General features: G+C 51.9%; 1 protein-coding gene across 1 annotated transcript; it reads left to right on the top strand.

The window, feature by feature from the left end:
• The first annotated feature begins 12,016 nt into the window (after positions 1–12,016).
• On the top strand, positions 12,017–17,836 carry ZDHHC22 (zinc finger DHHC-type palmitoyltransferase 22). Its single transcript, XM_032189244.1, has 2 exons — positions 12,017–12,765; positions 16,981–17,836. The coding sequence occupies exons 1-2, from the start codon at positions 12,204–12,206 to the stop codon at positions 17,244–17,246; spliced, it is 828 nt and encodes a 275-aa protein (XP_032045135.1). The 5' UTR covers positions 12,017–12,203; the 3' UTR covers positions 17,247–17,836.
• The last annotated feature ends 524 nt before the right edge of the window (positions 17,837–18,360 follow it).

Raw genomic sequence — 18,360 nt, 5'->3', positions numbered from 1 at the left:
ACATTATGTTCATGCTTTGGAAGCAGGAACGAGTTCATTCTCATCCCTGTGACCAGTGGGGGAAGCTCACACCTGAGGAGACTAAACCTGCGATGATGCAGGGATGTTGGGTGGTTCTCCTGCTGCTGGCACAGCACAGCAGCCCTTCTGCACTCACCTCCATCACAGCCATGAGCGCTCAGCATTTCTTCAAACTGGGCCCCAGACACCCAGAAAATGATGTCTGAGCAGTTCAGTGACCACACAAGGAAAGAGCGGGCAACCGCCCGCCTAGGGCAGCCCCTGGGATGGAGGCAGGAGGGAGGCTGCTCCCCAGCCTCTCCCCAGCCTTTTCCCTTCCTAGCTGCTTGCCACCTCCCGAAACACCTCCTGGCTGCGGTAGCTAAGGAAACAAGGCTCCTGCAGGCAGCAGCTCCTTTTATTGGGTACCAGCACTGCAGCCCTGGAGCACTCCCAGGGAGCTGTGACGGCCACCCCAGGGCTGTGGCAGTGCCACCCCCATTTTACAGCCTGGGTGGGGGCCTCCGGGCTGCCCCACGCTGCACCCAGAGCCTAAACACAGCTCAGCATCCCCCACCTGTACCCCCCGGCGGTCACAGCAGCCACCTCCGCCGCGTTAATTAAGAAAGTTAATTTCTTAATTTTCAAGTGCTCACCCTGGGCCTTGGCAGGGCTGTTTGAAGGCAGCTTTCTGTGGGTAATAGCAGAGAAACGGGGGCCACAGCTGCTAAGATGGGAAATCATCTCTCCCACCGCTGGCTCCCTCGCGGTTTGCTGTGTGCATGCTTGTAATTTCAAATCTGCCTCAAACATCACCCGCCACCCAGGCTGCGTGACCAGGCACTAATCAGTTACATTAAGATATGCTAATTGGCTCTTCACAATTGCTGGCCTGGCGGGACAGAGCAGCTCGATGCTCACAGACATGGCATTTCTCCACTGCTCCAGACCTTCTTTTTTTGGCTGGCTGGGGGACGTGAGGTGTTCCTGAGGTGCTGCCCACCACCCCAAGCCCCACGCCAACAGGCAGCGTGGCTCAGCATGGGCAGCTCAAATTGTCTAAGCCACTGCTGTGGTTTAAACACAACTGCTTGTCTTGACAAGTGTCACTCAGCCCCCTGCTCCCAGCCAGTGCTGCCTCCAGCGGTTCCTCTCAGGAGTCCCCACCTGCTCCCGTGTCCCCACAGGCAGCTGGTGCAGCTTCTTGCCCAGTGCCTTCCCCTCTCCACCCCAGCATCCTGACCCTTACCAAATGTTCCTCTTCTTTCTCCCCAGATCCTGCCAGAGTCAGCTCTGAAAGCTCAGGGTGTGTGTACTGCCTGCTTGTGGCTCTGTTGATATGTGCAGATGGGAAGCTGGGTCCATTCATTCTATGGAAAAAAAACAACTCGCTCTCTTATGCATGTGCGTGGAAGGGAGGAATAAAATGCATACTTAGCTATATGGAGCTTGCAGAGAGGTAAGCAGAATTTCCTGAAATGAAGGTCATAGATCAGAGTCAAATCTTTCCTGCAAATGTAAGGGAAACAACCCCCCTGCGTCAGGAGGTGCTGCTGGTAATTTCTGGTGGACTAGAAGAAGATCCACTCTGAGTACTTGACCTTCTTAATCAGGAAATGGCATTTGCGATGATGCTTCAAGCAATGAGAGATTGATTGCGAAGATACCAGGGAAAAGCGGTGGTAGTTTTAATGAGAATGTCAATGGATTAGGGGGGAAAGATGTGAGCTGACAGCCCGAGCTGGGAAAGCCAGCGAGGAAGATGCACATCACGTAATGAACCATATTAGCACTCGGGCTGAAGGCAGAGCTCTGCATGCAGGATGTGTCCCTGCGCACATGCCTGGCTTGCCCAGGAGCACGTGGCAGACACAGCACACTGATGTGCTCCCTGGCTACACCAAGCTGCCAGCCGCACAGCTAGCTACTGCACAGCAGCACGGTCCTTTCCAAGGGTCATTAACCCTAAACAGGCTGTCTCATACATGAAACACTCCACAAAACCATCTTTGCTAACTGTCTTGTGGGCCTTTTCCTCCATGGACAGAATAGAATCAGGATGAAAAAAGAGCACAAGAAAATACAAAGAGAGGGCTAGCCAAGGTCAGGAAGGGGATTGTGCGGACTGGTATTGTGGTTCTGGATGTAGCTGGCTGCAAATAGCTTGAGAAGAGCCTAAGAGAGCAGCAGTATGGCCCCCCTGAAGTGTCCTGTCCTGCTCAAGGCTTCCTGCACCAGCAAACACCCAGTTCTGGAAAGAGACAGGGAAGCTCTCTAAAATTTGGGCACCCACGGCCCCTTGCAGCTCCCCTGCATGCTGTGTGGGGGGCACCACATCTCCTCCCAGCCGTGCCAACCCAGACGCCAGCCACGTCCACCCTCTTCTCAGCCTGGAGCATGCAGCAAGTGCTTGAGCCCTGTTCATCAACTAGGAATTATTGGATAATTTCTCTGCTCATACTGGTTTTACTGTGTGTATAATTTATCATCAACTTCATTCCTAATGAGCCTTACACCTCCTTTCTCCCCCCGCTCCTTCCCATGGGCACTGAAATGAAGCCACCACCAGGAAGAGGAAATGTGGTGTCTGTCAGGCTGGAGTTACACCAGGAAAGCACGGGGATGTCTCTTCATAGCTGAAACTAGAAGGGAAGCGTGGGTGGGTGCCGTGCTATTAATGGCTAGCAATGCCACCCCGCGATAGAAACACTGCCACTGCTGGTGGACGCAGCCTGGTGATAAACCCACAGCCCTGCTTTGGGACTCTTGCAGGCCAAACAGGCTGGGAGATGTTCTGCTCCCAAAGCACTTCCTTGGAGAGGCTTAAAAATGCCAGGAGCTGACTGAACGGGCTCGAGGTCTTCACCTCTGCCTTGCCCAGGGAATCTCCCCCAGGCTCTCCAGCTTGGCGCACAGGCTCTGTAAGGGGCCAAGAAAAGCCGTGAAGCGAAGCAAAAGCTTGGGAAGCTCCTGGATGGAGCAGATTTAGCTGTGTTGTGGCAAAGGGCAAGTGCTGCAGCCAGTGCTGTGGGTAAAACTCGCATCTGGAGCACCTTCTGTCCTCCTGCGGGCAGGATGGCGAGGTCCTCACCACTGGCGACCTGGGGAGGCGTGTGGGGGGGGCTTGCTTATAGCCACTGACCGAATCTGCTGCCCAGCTGCCTTGTCCCCCTCCCAGCACCGTGCCCAGCCCGTGCCAGCCCCCGAGGAGGTGGCGTTTCGCTGCGAGCTGGCAGCGGGGGCTCGGCGGGCCCCCAGCACCACCTACCGGCCTCCCCGGGCCCCTGCGCGGAGCGGGGGGCTCCGTTTCGGACGCCTGGGTGCCGGCTGTGCGCGCCCCAAATCCGCCGGGCAGGAGCCTGGGAGAAGCAAAGGGGACACCTCCGAGTGTCACTGCCGTGGGGACCGCTTGGTCGTATTTCATTCGTTTTTCTTAGCGCCATCCTGCAGCTCCTCACCGCCTATTTGGACGTGAATCCTTCCCGTCCTTGCTGCTCCCCAGTGAGGAGGAGGAGGAGGCCGAAGGTGCCGTGCACAGAGCAGACACCATGGCACCTCTGCAGGCCCTGGGCTGCTGCTGGCCTTGGGAGATCCTCGGAAGCCTGGGATCAGGCAGGATGTCACCTGGCAGGAGTGTGCCCTCCCTTCAGGCAGCCTGAGGCGCAGTTGCCCTTGAAACGTGGCCGCCAGCCTGACCTTGAGCTTCGTCGAAGCAGCGCTAAGGGCTTCCTTTGATACCAGACACATGAGGTGGTTCCTGCCATCAAGGCAGATCTCCAGGACAAGATGCTGTTGATCACAGTTAGGGACAGAGAGGTGCCCAGAGGTGGGGATGGACAGAAGTCTGACACTTCAACCCACTCAGGGGTGCTGCAGGAACCCCTTCCAGTGGGCACTGGGCTGGGGGGGATAACAGCCCTTCCTCTGCACCACATTCAGTGCTTAAATGTGTGCTCAGAAAGCCAAGTGCTCCTCCTGCACCTGCCAGAGTTTGAGCCCAGAGCCTTTGATACAAAGCCATCAGTGGTCTGGGGCAGGAGCAGCCCCTTCACAGGACACACGGGGACAGGGCAGGGCAGTGGGCGGGATGGCGTTTGACTTGGTCAGCAGGTGGCTGCAGGTCTGGCTCAGCCCCCGGTGCTGTGAGTGCATTTTAGGCAGTGAATCCCAAATGGAAAAGGCACACCCTGGAGCGGGCAGAAATTAAGCAGGGAGAACCTGGCCCTCCATACAGCGAGTGTTCACTGAAAATCATCGCCACCTGCACGGTAGCTGGGGTAGTGGTTAGGAAGAAGACTGCAATTATATCCAGGGCATGCAGTGCACTAGGTGATAGCTAGCATTTTTGCAGAGCCAAAGTCATTTAGGGACTGCTCTCACAGACCTGCTGGAGGAGCATCTTCATGGCCAGGCAGCAGCCGTGCGGCAGCAGGGAGGGAGATCACTTCTCCCAGAACACCGCTGCGGCAGGCAGGAGGATTAATCCAAGTCTATTTTCTGGAATTGATTTAACACTGTGTTCATTTATCTGCAGCTCTTGCTGAAACATTTCATATTTCAGATCTGATTTCACTGTTTCCAGGGCTGAAAGGCTTGCTTCTCCAGGGAGCAGCAGTTCTGCAAGAGAACAACAAGTAGGAGCCCTGGGGAAGCAGCAACAGGGAAGGAATATTTTATCTTTAGTAACTGGTCATTTCCATTTTGGAGGCAGCGAAAGAAGAACCATCTGGTGGGTGCTGAATATTCACTATGTAAACAGTGACTTGGTTATGAATATGTGCATGTGTGATTGTTATTTATTATTTATAGGATTCCCTAGGTGTGCCTGACACTTCACAAGCAGGAATGAAGACGAGGGCTCCTGCACCTGGATGTGCACGATGCAGATGTGATTCAGTGCTCGGCAGCAGCAGACTGTGGCACAGGAGGGCCAGGCAGCTGGCTGCAGGGGGGGAGAAAGATGCCGCCCCTGCAAAGGGCAGAGCACAACTTCTGGAGCAGCAACTGCTCCTGCTGACAGCAGATTGCTCAAGATGGCCACCAAATTCACGCCAGTTAATTTGGGTTTGAATTCTCTCCTGCAATTAGCTGCATTTATGGGTGTATTTTTGTTTGTTTGCTTGCTTTTTGCTTTTAATTCACTATTTTTAGGAGCTGTTCTTCCAGGTCTGGGAGTGACCCAGCACAAAGGCAGCTTGGCCAGCCACCTCTTCGTGCTGCAGTATTCACCTGGATATGGGAACACCAACTAGGCTTGAGCTTTATTACTCAGGAGCTTCAAATCAGTCAGCTTAAACAAAAGGAGACATTTTATTGTGCGCTTTTCCTGCTATCCTGCTAGACAAAGTGTCTCGAAAGCAACAAAAAGATTCCTGTGGAGGCCCAGGGGGACACCTTGTTGTCAGGGTATAATGTCTGGTACTGAACAGTGCTGGGATGATGGGGATTCAAGAGCACCCGACACTTGCAGAGGATGCTCAGAGCTTTGCAGGAAGAAATTTCCACAGCACTGCCCCCTTCTCTTGTCCTTCCTTTTGCCTGCCCTTATTTTTTTTTTCACTGCCCAAGCAGTGAAACATTTTTTTTTCTACATTTTTTTTTTTCCTTTATTAAAGCATTCAGGCATTTACCTGGTGCTGAGCAGCATTGTGTGCAGGGTTTATGAAGGGGTTTTATGAAGGGGTCGGTTGCAGGCACCTGCAGGGAAGGATCTGGAGTCCCTTATGGGGCATTCCCTGGTCCATTATGGGGATAGGGCTTGGGGGCACCTGCAGGGCCAGTGGGATGGAGGAGTGGGTGCACTACCACCAGGCAAGTCAGTGCCTATTCCTTCCCCTGGGACATCAGCCCTGAGCTCATGTCTAAAAGCGTCCTCCCTCGTGTAGTGCTTGCTGCCCAAATATCATCAATATCTTCTCCTGCTGGCATACTGAACTTTACTGGAGTGCAAAAATTTGTTTCCCAACACCACCAGGGAGCAACAAATAAACCAAATGATGATTTTTGCAACAGCTTTCCTTACACATCGGGATGTATCATACATCGTGACAGTACCCTTGTTTCAAAGGGGCCAGGTACCATTGCCTGGGCCAGTTAGAGCAGCCAAGTGCCCAGATTATCATCAACAACAAAGTATTACAACCCACCAGAACCTCACTGGCTGTGCAGCCTTTCTCGTCTGCTCCCCTGGGAAAGATATTTAGATATTTATATGACTCTGGGAATGAGGGAGATAGTTCAGGAATAGCAGGGAGATGTGTAAGAACTTTCGCACGGGATGAGACAGTGTCAGTGAATGCTCTGATTTTTTGTGGCAAGAGCTTTGTATTCTTCAATGAGTGTGAGGTTGTCACTGCTAGCACCAGAGGAATGTGACCATTGTCACGTCATGCAGAGTACGAAGAAGCAAAGGAGCTAATGTTTTGAAGAATGGCTTGTCCTTGTACCTTCAGCACCAAGACCTGTTTAAACCCCGTGGGTTAGAAGACGGCAGCTGACACATCTCAGAAAGCAGTCTTTTTTTTTCCTTGCCTAAATATATCCTTGGTGCTCGCACTGCTCAGGCTGCCTGAGCTGTGGACTTTGTGGCACAAGTGACAAATGTGCTGTGTGTTGCCATTCGGAAGGTGGGGTTTGCTCAACAGACATAAAACTTCTATTACAGTCTATTCAACAGCACATTCTTCGTTTGGAGGCAATTGACCCTTTGTCAATAACCCTTTTACTCTGTCTTCTTAAGTGCTGGGAATCCATTTGCTGTAGGGTGTTGTCTCAGGAGGAGGTGGTGATCAAGCACTTTTGAAAGACTGGGGATCTAGATGCATTTTTTTCTTCCTTTCCCTTTCTCCTCTTCATTCACATGGATTATTGGCCTGAAAATGTCTCCTTCAAATACAAAGATACAGCAAGCCATGGATATGTCTTTAGGTGGCAGCTTATTTGCTCATTTACTTTAGAAATGTCTGGCTTAGTTTTCAATGTATGGCACTATCTGAATCATAAGATGTCTCTGCCTAAATGCCTTGCACAATCAGGCATTACCTCCCAGCTTACTTTTACACTGAATCATAAACTGGGAGGTTTGTAGTGAGAAAACAACAGCTGAATTAACCTGGGGAAAGCTTGGCACGCTGAGGCAGGAAGCATGGCTGTGTGAAAGCCCCTCTCTTTCTCAACGTCATCCTTGAAGAAAGGAGAAGGGGAGGGCAGGTGAAGATTACCCAGATGGGAGCTGAAAAAAAAGAGGTTCAGCAGAAGTGCTCAAGTCATAATTTCAGATACAGCATGCGCTTGACAGGGTGTTAAAGTCATGACCATCTGTCAGCTGCTTAGTTACCGTCTCTTCCCTTGTTAATAAGTGTCCTCGCTGAAATCCCCAGCACAACTGATGCAGCACAACTGGCAATCTAGATCAAAATGATTAAAACCTGGCTACGGAAACCTACACTGTCAAGCTGCCCGACTTCAGGGCTGGCTGCCCCCAGCTCTCAGACACGACACCCCAGGTCCTTCAGGCTCCTTCAGAGTTTTCCAAAACACAACCCAACAGGGAAGACTGAGGGAATAAGGTAGCTTCAGGGTAGCCATTTTCATGTAGGCATCACAGAGAGAAAATTAATTGTCTACCTTCTGTATCCACTGGGAATACAATAAGGACTACAGCCTTAAATTCACACAAGGGAGTTTCGAGTCAGGTAGGCAGAAAATCTGAAGGGATAACAATGAACTGGATGGATCGCCTGGGGGTGGTGGAGGATCCACATCACAGACATCTTCAGGGCCTGGTGAGACCCTCTTCCACAAGGGACGTGTATGCCTGGGGCGAGGAGACAGAGGCACTGGGACAGATGGTTGAGCTGGCTTCTGAAGGGCGTTTCTCACTGTGAGAAGGAGCTTGGTATTAGCTTCTTAATTCAGGGAGTTGAGGTCCATCCTGACACCCTCAGCAGTATAGCCAAGGGCTGAGCGAGGAAAGGACGGAGCCCCCTCTTTCTCTCAGTGTTCAAGTTGCCACCTAGACAGATCTGAAGCTGGTCAGCATAAAAGCATTCAGCTCTGCTGCCAACCATGCTGTATTTGTTTTATTGCTAGATTGAAGACATCAGGCTTCTCCTGCTACATTTCATGACCATTCAACTTTACCTAACCGAAGAGGAAACCTCTCCAGACATTGCAGGCATTCACATCTTGAAAGTTAACTAACTGGAAAAGGAGAAGAAAAAAAAAAAAAAGAAAAAAAAGAAAAAAAAAAGCCCACAAGAACTTGAAAAGGTTTATATTTAAATGATAATTTAAAGCAAGCACCATTGGGTTCACCACAGAGAGCATTCATTTCTTCCAAACTATCACAGCAAATAGCAGATATTAACTTGCTCATTTTAGAGAAAAATCACCATTAGGCTGCAACTTGAATGCTAAACTAATGGGGCTGTCTGAAGCGATGCACTTTTTGAGATGGAAGAAATGATACATAATTTGGGATGCAATTTAAAGCGAGACCTTGAAAGAAGTTAAGTAAGGTGTATCAGAGCACGGAACTGACTGGAACTGCATTTTATTTTGCTTAAAAAGGCTGAGCACAAGGAACCAGGGGACCCAGGGACCAAGCCACCAAGACATTCATCTGCCAGTCATCGTGACCAAGTGTAGCCCAAGTTATTGAGCTGGAAGACGAAAACACCAGCCAGCTGACAACTGCACAGATTCTGCTGGTGGCCTCCCACCCCACTTGCTCAAGGGGAATGTTGGGAAAAGGTCCATCCCAGAGAAACCCCCTCCAGACACATGGGCAGCAGGGGAGAGCAGAGAGCTGAGACTCAGCAGCATTAGGGCTGGGGCTGCAGTGTGCTGTGCTGGTTTCTGGAGAACATCTGCACAGCTGGTAATAACAACACTTTGTTCTTACAGGTGTTCCTCATGCTCGCTTGTCAAGGTTTTCCAGAGACAGGCATGTAGCTTGATCCCTACGCTACTGGAAATACAGGAAAGTCCTAACACAGGGCTGGCATGATTTATCTGCAGCTGAAAGCAGGATGGGGAAGTACTCCATCTCCTGGGTCTGTCTCCCCAGAGAAGGAATAAGGAGCTAACATTTCTGAGTGTCACACATCCCAGCTCTCTCATGACGCTGATTTCACAGCAGAAAAAAAAATCAAATTCCTGCAGCAAATGTTGCTACTTTTTAATGCTTGCTCCAGATTAACTACTGTTCTCATTATTCACTTACTCCTTGTGCTAATCTCCTTATTTACTGATCTCTCTCTTATGCATACACATCCACGTGAATAGGCAAATTCATTCCCAGACAACTGCTCCCCCATCCTGCCAACATCTCATCATATCAACACAACAGCACTGAATGAGGATTTTTTTTTTTTTACTATATTCTAAAATATGAAGCCAGTATTTTGACAGTGACAAATCATAAGCAGCAATTTGCAGGAGCATTTTAATGAGAATGTGGGGGATAAACTGCTTCACCATTTTTCTATTCCAGTGGAAGGCAGGTTTCTTTTTCTTTTCTTTTCTTTTCTTTTCTTTTCTTTTCTTTTCTTTTCTTTTCTTTTCTTTTCTTTTCTTTTCTTTTCTTTTCTTTTCTTTTCTTTTCTCTTCTCTTCTCTTCTCTTCTCTTCTCTCTTCTCTTCTTTCTCTTCTCTTCTCTTCTCTTCTCTTCTCTTCTCTTCTCTTCTCTTCTCTTCTCTTCTCTTCTCTTCTCTTCTCTTCTCTTCTCTTCTCTTCTCTTCTCTTCTCTTCTCTTCTCTTCTCTTCTCTTCTCTTCTCTTCTCTTCTCTTCTCTTCTCTTCTCTTCTCTTCTCTTCTCTTCTCTTCTCTTCTCTTCTCTTCTCTTCTCTTCACCACCCTTTCCTTCCTTCCTTCCTTCCTTCCTTCCTTCCTTCCTTCCTTCCTTCCTTCCTTCCTTCCTTCCTTCCTTCCTTCCTTCCTTCCTTCCTTCCTTCCTTCCTTCCTTCCTTCCTTCCTTCCTTCCTTCCTTCCTTCCTTGTCTGCAGCTTGTTATGCTCCCTATACAGGGAAGATTAATTGCTTTCATGAGATGCAGTCCCTTCAGTCTAAGAGCTTTTCATTACATGAAAAGATTTCTGTGGTGGTTTTATTATTTTATTATTATTATTATTTTGATGTAAGCTGTTAAAATATGGAGAAAACACTGCCTAATTATCGAAAGATAAAATCCTGGCTGGGTCACGTATCTTTATTGCAAGGCTCACTCTACTTTAAATTGATGAGCTGAGGGAATATTGGAGGATTTTTATTCTCAGTAGTCGTGACAGGAGAATGAGGGAGGTGGGAGTGAGAGCTAGATCACTTCGGAGCAGCTTTACCTCCAGTTCTGCCGAAGGTGTCTCTTAGCTGCTTGTCACTGCAGAGCCGGTGCCTACAGGCTTGGTTTGTGCTTGCTTTTCTTATTGCCACTGTTTTTCTCAGAAATGTTGATTCGTGAAAGTTATCTGGTGGAAAAAAATATTTCTGATAAAGGCCCCTTGAACTTGGTTGCTGCCACCGACCTGATGCTGTTGCACGTGCAGGAGACAAACACAGCCCCTCTCTCCTCCAGGTCTTAGACAATGCAACACGAAGCACGTTTTAATTTTGCTCTCTATATTCAGGCAAAGGGGGAGTCTCTCCTGGGGAAGCAGAGCCTGTTACTGGGTGTGCTGAGGGGTCGGACAGTAAGCCTAGGACCTACGATTTGTCTAAAGCCACCTTTTTTTTTGACTTTTGACCAGTGCAGAGCCTGACTGTCTCCAGAAATGTTGTCTGCAGCCTCCCTGCCCTCTTCGCTCCCCTTCCCCTGCCTCGGGCGGCTCTTCTGAGCAGGGAGCCGGGGATGCTCCCCCCCGGAGCTGCTGGCTGCAGCGTGTGGGTGTGCGGGAGAGCGAGGGGCTGTGCACAGCGCCCGTGGAGACGGCACCGGGGCTGCGTGGGTGGGCACAGGGGGCCGAGGGCATGCAGCTGCCGGAGGGAAATACGTGCCTGCACTGCTGCCACCAGCACCGTGCCACCCCAAGCCTTGCCTGGCAGCCACCCTGCTCGGTGCGGGGGGGTCCCGCAAACCCAGGCAGGCCTCGGACCCGCGGGGACACCCCCCTGCCCCCCGAATTTCCCCTTGTTTCAGGTGCTGGCTCCAGCTGGGGGGCACCGGGGGAGGGAGCCCGGAGCCGGTGGGGCTGGCCGGGGGGCGGCGGGGACACGGGGGGGACACGGAGGGGGGACATGGGGCAGGGGCGGCTGCCGCGGGGGGCTCGGCGTGGCCGGAGGCGGTGGCGGCGGCTCCGGGGGTGCCAGACAGCCTCGCCGGGGACAAGGGGACCGCAAGGTGGCGGCGTGCGGCGGATGCCAGCCCCCCCCCCGGGCCGCCGGGGCTCTGCAGACCCCTGGGGCAGCCGGCGGGGGGTGCCGGGGGTGCCGGGCTGGCTCCGCGCTGCCCCCGGTCCCCGGCCTTTCCTGCCTCCGCGGGGTGCCGGCTGAGCCCCGGGGGACCGGGGGAGCGACGGGGGAGTCCCGGGGAGCCCCGGGGAGCCCGGGATGCCGCCGGAGATGCTCCGTGCCCGGCCGGAGCCGAGGCTGCGGCTGCGGGGCCGCCCCGGCTCGGTAGCCCGGCGCCGCAGGTTGCAGCCGGGCGGCACTTGCCCAGCTGTTCGGAGCGTTTTCTAATTTCGTGCAGAGCAGGGCAGCGGTCAGAGAGGTAATCTGTAGATCCGTGGCTTTAAAGGATAAATTAGAGCATCGGATTTGATCCGTATTGCAGTGGATTAGAGCAACCTCTCCCCCCTCCCCTACTCCTCCTCCTCCCCCCCATCCCCAACCCTCCCCTCCCGGCTCACTCCCCCCTCCTCCAGCACCACCTTTTTTCCTCTCATGCAATACCAAAACTGACCCTGCCTGGCAGAGGGACTCTGCTCGGCGAGCAGGCACACGGAGCCGCCGGCTCTGCCCCTCCGGCCCCCGCAGCCCACCGGGGCCGGGGAGCGGCCGCCGCCCGGGGGCTGCCCGGGGGTGCCCGGGGGCTGCCCGCTGGTCCCGGGGCCGCGGGGAGGCGGCGAGGGAGAGCTGCCCCCCCCCCGGGGCATTTCCCGGAGCCGAGCGGGGCCGGGGAGCCGGCTGGAAATGGAAGGATGAAGTGTGCGGCCGGAGCGGTGATGTTCGTCCTCTCCTCGCTCTCCCCTGCAGGAACGTAATCCGCAATGCTAGTTCTCAGGTTGCTCAATGTTGTTGCTCCAGCCTACTTCTTGTGCATCTCCCTAGTGACCTTCGTCCTCCAGATCTTTCTCTTCATCCCCAGCATGTTCAGAGACCCTTCCACCACCCCACTTTTCTCTCCTGCTCTGCTGCATGGGGCCCTCTTCCTCTTCCTCTCAGCTAATGCCCTGGGCAACTACGTCCTCGTGATCCAGAGCTCCCCCGAGGACTCGGGCAAGGGCTTAAACTTGGGCGAAGGAGCCGAAGTGGTGGCGGACTGGCTGGCTGGAAGCAGGTCCCCTGGCTCAGCCCTGCCCAGCACTCACTTCTGTAGACTGTGTGCCAGAGTCACCCAGAGGCATGACCACCACTGTTTCTTCACAGGGAACTGCATCGGGAGCAGGAACATGCGGAACTTCATCATGTTCTGCCTCTACACCTCCCTGGCTTGCCTCGACTCCCTGGTGGCAGGCATGGCTTACATTTCTGCGGCACTCTCCATGTCCTTCGCAAGCCCGCTGGCCTTCCTCACCCTCCTGCCTCACTCCATCAGCCAGTTCTTCTCAGGTAAGGAGGTGGGAGCAGGGCCCTGGGGCAGGGGGACGTGCTCTTTCCCTGGTGGCTGTGTGTGGGGCTGCTAAAGGGGGGAATGGGCGCATGGGAGAACTGCCTGTGTTCAGCAAACCCCTCTTAGCGGCTAGGGACACTTTGCACAGGACTGTGCTTTGAAATAGAGGCTGGGACCCACTCTAGGGTACAGCTGAAGCCCTGTTTGTAATGGGTTAGACGCTGGAAAACACCCCATAACCAGCTGGCCGGTGATGGAATAGGGCTGTCTGTTGTCCAGGGAGCGTTGCATTGAGACAGAGGAGGGAGATTTCACTCATTGCAGGTACTGTAGGTGAGGGGAACCTTCTGCCTGTCCTACGGGCAGGGGTGGCGGGTCTGTGGGTTTTCACAGCCTGCAAGTCTGCAGATCCCCCATATCCCAGCAGAGATATTCCCATTCTCTCCATTCAGGTTCACACCCTCACTCCATTCACCCATCTCCTGTCTCCCTTCAGCACAAACTTACTGAGACCTTGCCGTCTTCCCAGTGCGGAGAATTTGGGTTCAGGCAACAGAGACCAAGTGGGGAGTTTATAAATGTGATGTGATCAGCTATCTCTTTCTTGAGCTTAGACTGTGACACAGCTCCACAGAGAACCAGGAGAAATCCTCTCTGCCTGTTCTCTGGAAGAGCTCTGCAGCCAAAGCAAAACTCTCTTCCTCTCACCATCCCTTACCCCCCTTCTCCTCCTGATTTCCCCTCTCTTCCTGCCCTCCTGTGAATTTCCTGAAGTCTCCCTCTTCCTCCTCCTGATTCTGCTCCCATAACTCTTCCCGTGCTCTCCCAGCCTCATCTCTCTACCTGTCAATGTGCCCCCAAACTCTCCAACCTCCTCCCTTTCTCTGTCCAAACCTAAGAACTAGATAAAACCCGAGCTGGGAGAAGCGACTCCGCAGACAGCGTAGACTGTTATTCTGTCCCAAAAGTGACAGCAGAAAAATGTCATTTTCCCCCACACGCAGCTCATGCCTAGCACACTCAGATCAGCTTTCGTTAGCCTAAAATAGGTACTCCATATATTTTAGCCTTGCAGATTCAGCCGAGCTCAGTAAGAAGGGCCCCGAGTCTGTTTTGGCTCATGCACCACCACCAGAAGTGTTGATTATGATCTGAGTGTGGGATCTCCATTGCTGGTGGTACAAGAGCCAGAGAAGCCCCAGCTTGCTTTTTGGATTCCAGGCTGGGTTTGCAGGGTTGCCGTCTGAAAACAAACAAATATCTCTCTACTTGGCAAATGAGCAGATTTGTCATGGTAATCACCGAGAGACAATAAACACGAAATCCTGCCATGACATTTTTATGGAGTCATTTTTCCAAGTAGAAGAATTTTTGTGAATAATGTTAGCTTCGGTAACATTAAAAACACTGGGCATGATTTTCCCCAGTGCCTAAGCTCTGCTCGGCACATCAGCCTGGAAAGGGGAGCAGGGATGTGGGAGGAGATTATCAAGGAATTAGTTCTCTCTCCCTGATTCTCTGGGCTCATCTGCACCGAGCTGGGTCCTGGTGTGTGCCTGAAGAGCCACTGAAGTGCCCCAGCCCTGGTGTCAGCAATTGCAGTGCCAACAACAGCACGTTGGCAGTGTTTGAGTGGGACACGACAGGGCAGGGAGCTTGGATGCCCTCAAGAGGCACCAGCACCCAGATCCCACCCAATTTCTGCCTTGGCCAGGGTGAGAGCATGCAGCAATACACAGGCAAGTGGTGTCTTGGCTCCTGGGGAGGAAGGGCCCTCTGGGCTCCCCCCAGCACATTCAACATCCAGTTCAGGAAAAAGAAACACAGCCAGGGAGGATTGTCCATGTAGTCTTTCTCTTATGCAGCTAACATAACTTATGGGTTGTGGTAGGATCCAAACAGAGCATTGCTATAACAAAGAAAAAAATTTACCTTTCCTCTTCTCCAGCGTGCCCTTGACACTGGGGAAGAGTGAAAGAGGACAAAAGGTGAGTCTGCTGGTCTTGTGTCAACTGAGTGATCCCTGCTTCCATGCTGGGAAAATTTTCACTTGGCTTGTTCTGCCCAGACTGTGCTCAGGCATGAAATTCGGAGTCTGACCCAGAGTCTATAATTTCAGCTTGTGATTCAGCTTTTCTGCCAAAGATAATGTATGGCAATAAGCTCGAGATCACATCAGGTCAGTTAGAGCAAAAGTGAATCCAAGACTAAAATGGACCATGGTGAGGAGGGACAAACGGGGAGTACTTTTGTAAATACAGGTCAGATTGGAGCCACAAAGAAATGCTTTCTGTGGGCAACCTGAAAACCAGGTTAAAAAATTCACATATCTGAAAATATGTCTGAGATATGCTTAATATTTGCAAGGAGAAAAACAAGGGTAATTACTTACTTGATGTTGAATTTCAGCAGCTCATAGAAATAAAGCTTAAGGCTGTCTTCCAAAGGCTCTAAAGAAAATAGCTGTCTCTCTCTACATCCCATCTGAATGTCAGCTGCAGAAGGGAACACATGCCTGTCACGCTCAGGTCCAGCAAAAGAAGGGCAGAGAAACCCAAATTTGGCTCTGGACTTCCCATCTGATGCCCTAAGTTATTCCGACAGAATTGGTCTGAGGATTTGTCATCATCCTAGGGGGGTTGTTCTCCCCGTGCCATATTGCACACGAAGCCCACTGAGCTGAATGGGATCTAATGAGAAGGGAAAGATGACTCTGCATTTAGAATGAAAATTGAATGACTCCGGTGCCTTTTTCAAGTGAGAACAGTCTCTGACAGCTCAAGGCTGTAGTCAGTGTCCTTACGAATCATCCTCAGAGGGGCCTGCTGGCCGAGCCCAAAGTGTGAGGGCCCATCACGGGTCAGCCCCAGCCACTCACTGCCCACACTGCCAGCTGGAGAGGCTGGGATTCACGGACCACAGAGCCAGGTGACGCTGCCTACCATGGCCTTCTGTGTAAGAGGAGCAAGAGGTACCTATCCAGGCCCCTGTTACTGATTTAAAACCCAAAGCAGCCATGCACACCTCCCCTGGCACGCAGTCCCTTTTCCAGCAGCACGTCTCTCCTGGGAACACAGGGGGACTCACGCCGGCGTGGGGTGACCAGAGCTCACACCAGCCCCACGCTCCTCCAGAGGGAAGGCAGCAGGCAGCAGCTTTTTCATTTTTAACCTCAAGGGAACCAGAGAGATAATACCAGCTATTTGTTCACGTAGTGACACATATTTCGTTTTCTTTGTGTGCCTGTGTGCAAATACGGGTGTTTAATAATATATAAATATACACAAAATATGTGTGTACTCAGTCATACGCACACAGAGAGGATATTATTTCAATGGGTTTAGATCTGCCTACACACCAAAAGGTCACTCGGTGATAACTGCTATTATACTTATTTTCCAGAAGGAGCTCTAAAATCATTGCCGAGGAAAGGGCCCACAGAATATTTTTATATAAATACATTCAGCATAAACACACACAACAAAAACTGTTGAATTAAGAGTTTTAGGTCTACAAAATATTTGGAGCATTCTGGCAGCAGCTTTAAAAAAAAGGAATTTGGATAGCATTTTGAAGTTTTCTGTTCAGTTTCTTGTGTTCATATGCAAATTGCATTTGCACGATGGTAGGAAAGTCATTACTGATTTTTTTTTAATCATCTTATGTATTATGTATATATATATTATATGTAGAATAGGTAGGTAGATAGATAGATTGTACGTAGGTATGGTGATGAACTCCAATTCATTCTGTCTAGTATTGACGCACACAGTAAGGCTTCTGGAAGCATCTACTTGCTGTAGGACCCACGTCTCCCTTCAAAAGGAATCTAGGCTTTCCAGATTCCCTCTGATCAGCAGGCAGACCCCTAAATAATTTAATCATTCTTCAAAATAGAGCTGAATTCTTATAAAATGCTTTTCACTTCTGGCTGAGTTTGCCCCTGCAATCCAGATCCTCACATTAACAGCAAAGGGAGAAGTCTACAGAGACCGTCACTATTTTAGTACTTCCCCGGTGGGGTTCATTGAATAAAGGCACTACAAAGAAAACAATTTTGTGTAGTTAGAGTAACCACCCTGCCTTTCTCCTAACTCGCCACCGGTACGGCTGCTAAATAGGGCCAGCCAGCTTCTCGGGGCTGCGTGTGACGCTGACACATGAGGGGTGCCTAAAGCCTTTCTTTGACTCTCTCTCTGCCTCTTGGTCCGCAGGAGCTCTCCTCAGCTCTGAGATGTTTGTCATCCTCATGCTCTACCTCTGGCTTGGGATCGGACTGGCCTGCGCCGGCTTCTGCTGCCACCAGATGCTGCTGATCTTACGGGGGCAGACGCGGTACCAGGTGCGGAAAGGGGTGGTGGTGAGAGCCCGGCCCTGGAGGGAGAACCTGCGGGAGGTCTTCGGCAAGAGGTGGCTGCTAGGACTTCTCATCCCCGTGCTGAATGTGGGAAGCGACTACCGTAGGCAGAAAGGGAAATAACCCTGCATGCACGCACCCCATGCGGGCAACACCTCCCCTGCTCTCCCCCTGCCTGCGGGATCGCCGAGGAGCTGGGCCACCCCTTCCCTCGGCACCGCGGCCTCCGTGGGAGGAAGGGGCTGGCAATCGGGCAGAATCAGCTCAGCGTATTAACACGGAGATCACAAACCACGTAGATGAAGAGATACTGCAGCTTAGTAGCCCCATCACTGCACCTGCGAACGCGGCAACAGGCTTTGAACTCGCAGAGAAGCCGGCCAGGCCCCCCCGCGGCTCCCCAGCCCCCTCAGCCGCCATGTGTGCCCCTGGACAGGCCGTAAGGGAGCTTTCAGAGGGCCTGGGCTGCTGTGGGAGCTGCACAAACAGCCTCTGCTCCTCGGGACGGGCTTGCAGGGTGCCTTCGGCTCTGCCAAACTTGAGGTAGCTTTCCAGCACTGAGAAGACTTTCCTGACAGAGCTGCGGTGCGGTCGAGCCACCACAGGAGCAGGTGAGGCACCAGGCTATGGCAGCACGAAAACCTTCTCTCTACAGGCTAGGAAAGCAGGAGGAAAATAGAGAGAAATCCAGCATTTCTCCATTTCTGCCTCGACCTGCTCCCTGCACAGCCCGCGCCAGGACTGCAGCTCTGCTGCCTGCTGTCAGCACTCCTGTGCCTGGGGACACGGCCCAGGCCAGGCTGCCCTCCTGGCAGGGAGCAGCGAGCAGATAAATCAGCCTCAGGCAGAGAGGTGCAGGGAGAGGAAATCGCCAAGGTGAAAAGAAAGGCGGTGTCTGAGAAGCTGTATGTATCATCAGGCTGTGTGTGTGAGGGAGAGAGGGAACCGCACGCCTGGTGAGGTGCTGGGGTGCCAGGAGCCCTTCAGGTGTGCCTGAGCCCCCTGAACCATTAATGCTGTGAGGAGCTCAACATCCCAGAGGACAGGGAGGTTTTCCAGTTGATCAGCATGCTTCACCTTGCACTAAAACAAAAAAAAAAGAAAAAAAGAAAAAATTTACCTCAGACATCCCTGCCACACCGTATTTACCGGCTCTCCAGGGCAATTCTCTCGCATTGCTGCAGAGGGGTAAATTCATCCATGTTATAACTCCATTAAGGAGGTTAATGGAATTACT

Source organism: Aythya fuligula, chromosome 5 (assembly GCF_009819795.1).
Source record: "Aythya fuligula isolate bAytFul2 chromosome 5, bAytFul2.pri, whole genome shotgun sequence".
Taxonomy (NCBI): domain Eukaryota; kingdom Metazoa; phylum Chordata; class Aves; order Anseriformes; family Anatidae; genus Aythya; species Aythya fuligula.
The sequence above is the reverse complement of the archived record's forward strand: the minus strand, read 5'-3'. Positions and strand labels throughout refer to the sequence as shown.

Coding starts and splice junctions, on each gene's coding strand:
- ZDHHC22 (XM_032189244.1), top strand. CDS start 12,204: ATGCTAGTTCTCAGGTTGCTCAATGTTGTTGCTCCAGCCTACTTCTTG. Junction 12,766..16,980: donor CATCAGCCAGTTCTTCTCAG/GTAAGGAGGTGG, acceptor CTTGGTCCGCAG/GAGCTCTCCTCAGCTCTGAG.